Here is a 9,087-nt window from a genome sequence, read left to right on the forward strand (position 1 = left end):
GGGTCACCAGGGGACCCGAAGCCCAACGCCAGGCCAATGCAAATACGTCAAACTGAACGAGTCCCGGGGACCCGAAGGATAACACAAGGGTTAAGTAATGCTGGGAACCTCACTGGTCTGCAGTGGGGAGAGGGTGGCAGCCTGCTGGGAGGCCAAAGGGTTTAGATGTTGGGTTTATTTAAACGTGGTTTCTGATATATTACTTTTTGTTGTTGTTTGCATGGACTCATGCTTTTATGAATTGCTCATCACCCCTTCCCAACTACTACTGCCTTTATATTGAGCGTCAAATGTTAACACAAATTCGCCAGTTGAGCACATCTAAAAATTGAATAGAGCTATCGTGTTATCATGTACACCTGTGTTTAAAAAGCTCAAAATCTTCACTGAGAGGAAAATTATGGGACTCTAAAGGCAGTTACGCACCAACCAGATGGCCAACCGTCGGCAGAAAAGCCAGTCGGACTGATCAGTCTCCCCGGGTTGGTCCAAAAAGTGCCTCAGAACACACCGAAGAGAGACGTAATATGTCTCCATAACAGCAGGCGGCGCTAATCTGTATTGTTGCCCAAAAATTGAAAACCGGCAGCTGACTGGACGAACGCGTCACATGGGTTTGTTTTCTCCGGAAATTCAAAGCCAGACGGTCATGGCGGCTTGTTCAGAATACGATCTCATATTGTACTAAAATAGTTCACTGAAACATGTTTCTGAAAAATTTTAAGCGAGAAATAGGCCATGCAGTTGCTGAATCTGTCTTCATTTCAGATTGACAAAGGTCAGTTTAAAAGATTTTCGTCAGATTTTGAGAGACTGTAGTCACGCTCATTCCACTTGCCATTTCCGGGTGAGTCCCGACCCCCCTATCTCCGACTGAACATGTCAGGTCGGCCAAAATGAAGGCCGACAGCCCCTCAGACGGACGACGGCACGGAACACACGGAACAGACTCGAGTCACCAAAACTAAATAAATAGAAATAACCATTTTTGGGCACCAGGGGGACTGGTGACCAAAGACCAAACCTCATTAGATTAGGTAGTGAGGGAAATTCATTCTTCAATCAAGGCCTTTCCCCACCACCAGGGCCAGCAGAAAATAGACTGAAAAAGCAAGACAAAAAGAGACAGCATGGCTCATTTGTGCATGTGTTATATCACAGCCTTTCTCAAACTTTTTTTGTGCCAAGGCCCAGTAATGTTTAACCCTCATCCTCTGTGCCCCACTTACTGTATGTAATTTTTTGGGAAAAGAAAGACTATTACGTTTAAGTGCTAAATAACGTCTGCAAGCATTTAGAGATGCACAGAGTTTAGAGAAGCAAAATAGTGGCCCAAAGTTTCCCAGTACCTGCCCCCCTGGTGAGCTGGCACAACATCTGGGCCAGTCACAGCCATGGCCTGGCAACCCAATGGCATAGGTTTTGTTTCCAGATTTTGTGAGGAGACATATAATTTTGAGCATTAAAACTGATTTTTATGCACCTATTTCTACCCTTGAAAATATAGAAAAATAAGGCCCTCAGGCATTCTGTATTACTTTCAACTATTCTCTTGTAGATCAACTGCTGAGTCAACACACATGTAGGCCTAATTTACTCTTACCTCCTCTTTTGCGTCTTTGTTGGAGAAGTAACCTCTTTAAATGTGCATGTGGCACTTATTCATGTTAATCATGAATGTTTTTAGTCACACCTGTCTATAGCCTAATTGTGTTGTTACTTTGCACTTTCTTTGGATTACAAAATAATGCAAAATATCTTAAAATAAAAGATATAGTGTATCGTGCACCACATACATTATGAACAAGTATCTAAGTGGTCTTGAAGAGGATTCTATTTTTCTGTCTCTCATTTGGACTCGGTCTTGACTAGTGCTGGTCTTGGACTTGACAAAGGTTGACTTGATGACACCACTATTCATCTTGTCATCTCAACTGCTTTACTTCCTTTCAATCCTGCAAAATACAAGTCAACAGCTCCATCTTCTGGCAAGTCAGCAGAGCATTTCATGAATAACTGTGGCAGTTTAAGTTTGCAGATAATGTAGCTCTACACTGAACAATAATTGTTGCATGGCACAGGCTTTCACACCTGCCTCATTTAGTTTGGTTGAATCACACTAGGGTTGGTTTTCCCCATTGGTGCGGTTAGTTTGGGCAGGTTTGAATACAACAATCACTCAGATGCCCAGGAGTATGAAGGCTAATAACACACCTAAACAATCAAATACATTTTCATCATAATTAACCCTAGCCCTAGCCCTAGTTTCTCTCTGACTTTAATTAATCCCTCCTTTTCTGACCCTAAAACTATTACAGGATGCACATGAGGTGCCAAGGACACAATGACAAACAAAGCGGCAAAAGAACTCAAAGAACATGACAGGTAAAAAAGACAAGGCACAGCTGGAGTGGGCAGGGAACTGGAATAGATGACATATTTTGAAATAATTATGAAATAACTACCAAAAAATACCAGCAGGTGGTGGCAATCTATTGTCATTCTAAAAGGGAAACTGGATGCAACGGTTGCTATGATACCCACGACATATAGCATTTGCTCGAATCAGCAGTGGCAGAACAGAACGTAGCCTAAGGTCCCTCTGCTTCACTCCCCACAGACTGTCCATTAGGGCTGCTGGAATGAATTCCGAAAGTCGAATATAACTTGAATAGTAAACAAATCAATACTATTCGAATGCTGAAATTACTTTTCAAATGTGATTGTTTTTAAAAAAATAAATATGTTGGCAAATGTTAGCTAATCTCCCTCTTCTCGCCTTGACCTACCCACATGTGAACGACTTAGCTGCCCTAGAGCTGTCAGAGTTCGCTTCCACTTCATATATTACTTTCTAATAGCTGTATTCTCAGCCCTCTGCTTAATTCCCTGCTGATTTCTAACTATTGATACTCTACCTACCATCTGTCCTCTCCTTTGCGGTCTGAATGAATTTGGCTGGCGTAGTCTTGTTGTTTAGCCCTACAAAATAACACTGAAAGCGTGCCCTTAGCCAAAAGATGCAGAACCAGAAAAAGTAGGATTGTAAAGGGTCCAACAAGTCTTCCAAACCAATGACAATATAGGTTGTTTATCCCTACCCTCTTATACGACCCAGAGGAGCATTTCATTGATTGACGCCCTATCGTTGGCAAGAAAATACTATCCACTACTTTTGTTTTCAAAGAGGACACGATCCCTGGTCTCCTGGATGAAAGTTTTTTTGTTTTACCTGTCCACCACCCAAACCTGTTTTCTTACACAGAAATTGGCGCTCTTATACTTTGTGTCCTTATGTAATGTTTTGCCCAATGCTATGGCCCCGTCCGTACATTTTGGTGGACTCCGGCAGCACATCATCCCTAACCCTCTTTTAACCTGCAAAATCATCCACTTTATTCACCGGCCAATCTCTATTTGCTGCTGAGCTGCACCAAAGTCTTTGGTTCAGTAGGGTTTTAAGGCCCTGACACACCAACCCGATAATTGGCCGTCGGACAGTCTGGCGAGATCGGTGACTCGAGTCTGTTTGGTGTGTTCCGTGCCGTCGTCCATCGGAGGGACTCAATGACCAATCTGATTGGTGGAGTGCTAACCCAGAAATGGCGAGCGGGATGAGTGACGATTGCCTCTCAAAATCTGACAAAAATCTTTTAAACTGACCTTTGTCGATCTGAAATGAAGACAGATTCAGCAACTGTATGGCCTATTCCTCGCTTAAAATGTTTTCAGAAACACGTTTCAGTGAACTATTTTCGTAAAATACGAGGTCGTATTTCGAACAATCAGCCATTATCGGTCAGCTTGAGAAGCCAGATCAACGTGATGCGTTCGTCAATGTTTTGTATTACGTCTCGCGCACGCACAGAATGTACGCTGAAGTCGGTGTCACTTCGATGTGTTCCGAGGCAATTTTTGGACCTCAGGGAGCCGACTGTTCAGTCCGACTGCCTTTTCTGCCAACGGTCGGCCATCGGGTTGGTGTGTCAGGGAATTTAGAGAGTGCTGAGATGATATGTCATGAGCGTTGGGTGCCTGCCCCAAAAAAAAAGCACTTTGAGTGTCTATGATAAAGCATGGTATATATGAATTGAATTATTATTATTATTATTATTATTATTATTATTAGAGCTGTGACAGTGTAAGAAATCACAGTTTTGGACCTTAAAATCAAAACAAAATAGTGAAAAGCTGTGAGGAGCTGCACAGTTGGGAGATAATTCTCTGTGGATTTGTGACTGGCAGCAACCCCTCTCACATTACACATGCTAATTAAATCCCAAAAAAATGTCCATTTGATTAAATTATTGTACTAATTTCAGAAACAATATCAACTGAAAACGCATCACTGTTCAGGTGGGCGGGCAGTCGGACTCAATGAGCAATCTGATTGGTGGAGTGCTAACCCAGAAATGACGAGCGGGATGACTAACGCCTCTCAAAATCTGACAAAAATATTTTAAACTGACCTTTGTCGATCTGAAATGAAGACAGATTCAGCAACTGCATGGCCTATTTCTAAAATGATTTTCAGAAACACATTTCAACTATTTTCGTAAAATATGAGCTCATATTCCGAACAAACCACTATTATGGTCTGGCTTTGAAATTTGGGGAAAGCCAGACCCACGTGACGTGTTCGTCAAATCAGCTGCCAGTTTTCATTTTTTGCGTGAAAATACAGATTAGCATTATGCTGTTATGGAGACGTATTATGTCCAGAGCAGACTGTATCTGCTTTTGGGGTGCAGGGCGCACTCCTGAGGACATTTTACGACTCTGTGGTGGCATCAGCCATTCTCTACGGCAGTGGCGGTTTTTGACACGGGCGAACCGGGCAGTCACCCGGGGTGGCATTTTTTCATGTCATATGGTGGGCATGCATATGAAAATAAAAAAAAATAATAATAATCTGCACTGCAAAGTGGTTTTCTGTTATCTACCATTTCACTGTGTGGGGAATTGGCAAATCAGCGCCCCCTTGCAGCTGCAGGCGCCCTGCTTGCACCCTCTACTTTCACAATGAAATGAACTAGTCCGTAACGGTGCTGGGCCCGGCCAAACAAAACACTACAACAATAAAAGACGTAGGCATGCTTTACTGTATGATTGCATTATTAGCCTATATAAACGTTGCACATCATGCAAACTTTCTTAACCAGAATTGGAGCTTTTCTATCTGCTTAGGCAGACAAAAACCCATGATAGAACTCTTCAAATTAAAGCACAGGGCCTCTTGAAATGATAAAATATATATATATATATATATATATATATATATATATATATATATATATATATATATATATATATATAGAGAGAGAGAGAGAGAGAGAGAGAGAGAGAGAGAGAGAGAGAGAGAGAGTTTGTTTTATGATTCATGAGGAGTATACTGTTTTATTAATTTATTAATCTTGTTACATTTTTTATTATCGTATATATTGTTGGCATATTTATGTATGTAGTGTATATTAATTTTAATTTCGGATAACCTAAACTGTCATATTTTGCTCGAAGGGGGTCTCGCCCTGGGTGTAATTCAATGTAGATCCGCCCCTGCTTATACTTCCTGCTTTTCTCCCATCAAAATTTATTTGGTCACTATTCCGTACATTCTGGTGCGCTCCGGCTGCACTACAATCCTAACCCCAACCCTAACCCTCTTTACCTGATAAATCATCCACAATATTCACCAGCTAGTCTCTAACTGTGTCTTTTTACTGCCGAGCAGCACCACACTTTGGTCCAGTGGGTTTTTAGAGAGTTCTAAAAAAGGCCGCTCATGAAAAGTGTGAGAGTGAACAAAACAGTAAAGGTTTGGGCCTTAAAACCCCCCAAGAACAGTGAGTTAAAAACCTGTAAAGCTGAGAGGAGCTGCAGATTCGGGAGATAATTCTCTGTGGATTTGTGACTGGCAGCAACCCCTCTCACATTACACATGCTAATTGAATCCCTTTTTATTTAAAAAACAAATCTAAAAAATTCCACTTGATTAAATTATTGCATTGTTAAACACAATATAAACTGAAAAACATCACTGTTCAGTAATGATTACATCATATGTTAATGAGTTGATGCTGATGATTATTTTTCTTCACACCTCTGCTGGCAGTGACACCTCATTGGTCGAGATGTCATCATCTGACTAACCCATGCAGGTGTGAACAAACTTCCTGTCCAGAGGGGTTCAGCACACCGCCTTTAGGAGCCACTAATGGGCTGCAAAACATTGTTAACAGAGAGGCAAATTAAATCTCACGGGACCTAACTGTGTGTCTGACGATGCCCACTATACACAACAAAGTAAATGGTCATTTAGCCCATCAAACACTGATCTATTGGGAGAAGAGTTTGGTACTTCAGTTTTAGCCCTGCTACAACATTGTTTGAATGCAGTTTTTTCTTTTTAATACCATATTATTATGGTATATTATATAAAAGTTAACAGCAAGTTCTTTTCACAACACTGGTATATCACCTTTTACATTGACGTACAAACTCCCATGTAAGAATCTTTGGCCAGATTGTCTAATTACCCACCTTCCATTAATATACAGAAGCTTAGTTCTGGAAATAAGCCCGTTTTTATTTGATGTTTTTGCTGCCCTTTTGCCTCTATCAGTCCTATATTTTGCATATCTCCTTCAGGGTATTGCAAGCCTGGTAACCTCACCTAAGTCACTGAGAATTGTTTATGCATTTTTAAGACGTTTTAAAACTACTTTTACATTGGGTTGGCTTGGTTGGAAACTTAGACGTAGTCATACTGTCAAATCTCCATTTAGATTCAAACCCTGACCCCTAACCCTAAACCCCCAGTTAGACCCTAACCCCTATCCCTAATCCCCAGTTAGCTTTTAGCACTGACTTAATTTAGGGCCCTATGGAATCTGTCTTATAGCATTTTTAAATTCTCAATTTCATGAACCCGTCTATGTCTCGTTATCACAGACACTATTGGGCTTTTCATTAACGCTGCAATCAGTCTGTGACTGTCCCCAGCTGGGCCCTCATTGGAAAAAAACAGCACTAGCCACCGGGCTAAACAACCTTTCTAGTGGGAAACCCTGTCATTTACTTTAATAGAAACAAGCATGTGTCAGTGCTTACCTGGACAGTGCTTACATGTGTCACTCTGAAAAGGAATGATGATGTCTCTTTCTCTGCAGAACTCACAGATAAAACCTCTGGCCAGACACAACTGTGTGAAGAAAGTCAGAAGGATGGTTCAGATTAGAGAGGTTTCACAGCGAGTGCACGGACAACAGCCTCTCAAACAACAAACAAATATGTGATCTTTCACACCTGAGAATCTTTATTTGCTGCAGAAGGCCGTGAAATACATTTTGTGCTTATGTGTATAGTGAATCCGATCTCATCTTCATAAAAACACAAAAGTCACACAGTAACACTAACTAACCCACGGAAGCAGATATATACTATACAAAATTAAAATGCTGTAATAGAAATATACTGTATGTATTTTGTAGATTTCCGTGCTGACCTCACAGTTTTCAACATGGTCGATAGCAGAGTGTAGCAGCGCTCTGGCCTGAGCCATAAGCTGACCCTTCTTCATCCTCAACAGGTCGTCCATGGAAAAGAGGTGTGGCTGCTCCGTCAGGTGAGCAGGAAGCTGTTCAAACTCCGCCATCACCCTGAGACACAAACACACTGAAACTCCTTCCTCTTGTTGGCACATATCTTGTCTGTGGGCCTCTGATTGAACGTGAATATTTAGTTTGTGTTGGAGAGGCTGTCTGAGTCCTTCACAACAGATGAACACGGACTAAACAGAGACTGTCCTCCCCCCCGAAAAACTTTCCCAAAGTTGCTGTTTAGGAGCATCTTTTGTCATTGTGTAGGGTTAAAATATTTCCTATCACAAAGAAAAAGAGGTTCCCTAGGAAAAAAGGACTTTTCATGAGTTTCTTACGTGTGTGAATTTAAAGCTTGCATTAAACTGGGTGATTACCTAAAAAACAGTATATGGTGCTTATGACTCTTTCTTTAAATGCAGCAGCATCAGTGTCATGAATCCAGCATCTTGAGCCTGTTTTGCCAGTGTTTTGCTTTTGCTCTAACCTGAAGTTCATTTTTCCTGAGTCTGTCCTGATTACCATTCCCTGCACCATATAAGCCGTGACCAGACATCCATTCCCTGCCGGATCGTTAGTGTAACCAGTATGTTTAGCTCTCATATCAAGCTTCTAGTTTTGGAAAGTCTTTTGCTGTTTTTGTCTCTTTGCCTGTCGCTAATTTGCCGCCTGTTCCTCTGTCTACAGTTATTCACCTGGATTGTCACTCTCACCTACCTGGCTTACTACTTCACTGCAGCTCATTTGGATCAGCACAAAAACCTCCAGCCTTCCAGCCTCACTCCCTGCCGACCAAACTGGACCTAATCGTTTCCACAATCTATTTCGAAATAAAAACTCACCTTGTATTTTCTACTTACCTTGTCCTGATCTGCTTTTGGGTTCCTGCACTAGACAAATCGTGACAGAACGATCCGGCCAAGATGAACCCAGCGGATCTGGACTCTGTTCGTCATGCCATTTCACAGCAAGGAAACATGTTGGGACAGCACAGTGTGGCACTACAGGAGGTAACAAATTCAATTCGAAATCTAATCACTAGTCTTACCACTGTCCAGGCTCAGCTCAGTGCTCCAGCAGTTTCTTCTCCACATGTTTCACCACCCTCACCTGCTGTCTCAGAAGCTGTGTCGCTCCGAGAGCCCAAAGTTCCGACACTGGATAAGTACGATGGCGATTTGGGAGGATGTCGTTCTTTTCTCATGCAATGTGACTTGGTTTTTGACTTGCAGCCCTACTCCTATGCTTCTGATAAAGCTAGGATTGCCTTTGTAATTGAACTGCTGCGGAGAAAGGCTCTGGAGTAGGCATCTGCCCTATGGGAACGACAGGACTCCTGCTTGGCTTCATACCATGCCTTCTCAGCCGAGATGAGGAAACTTTTTGAACACCCCGTCCGAGGTAAGGACGCATCTAAACGGATGTGCTTGCTGTGCCAAGGATCACGCAGCGTAGCAGAATTTGTTATTGAATTCAGAACATTGGCAGT

The 9,087-nt window shown here is 42.0% G+C and overlaps 1 protein-coding gene across 1 annotated transcript; it reads right to left on the reverse strand.

Moving 5' to 3' along the window:
• Nucleotides 1-1,058: 1,058 nt before the first annotated feature.
• On the reverse strand, nucleotides 1,059-7,712 carry LOC118495579 (protein associated with UVRAG as autophagy enhancer-like). The gene is made up of 3 exons (XM_036004155.1): nucleotides 7,505-7,712; nucleotides 7,111-7,201; nucleotides 1,059-1,102 (listed from the first exon to the last, which is right to left on the reverse strand). The coding sequence occupies exons 1-3, from the start codon at nucleotides 7,700-7,702 to the stop codon at nucleotides 1,059-1,061; spliced, it is 333 nt and encodes a 110-aa protein (XP_035860048.1). The 5' UTR covers nucleotides 7,703-7,712.
• Nucleotides 7,713-9,087: the final 1,375 nt, after the last annotated feature.

Source organism: Sander lucioperca, chromosome 8, assembly GCF_008315115.2.
Source record: "Sander lucioperca isolate FBNREF2018 chromosome 8, SLUC_FBN_1.2, whole genome shotgun sequence".
Classification (NCBI taxonomy): domain Eukaryota; kingdom Metazoa; phylum Chordata; class Actinopteri; order Perciformes; family Percidae; genus Sander; species Sander lucioperca.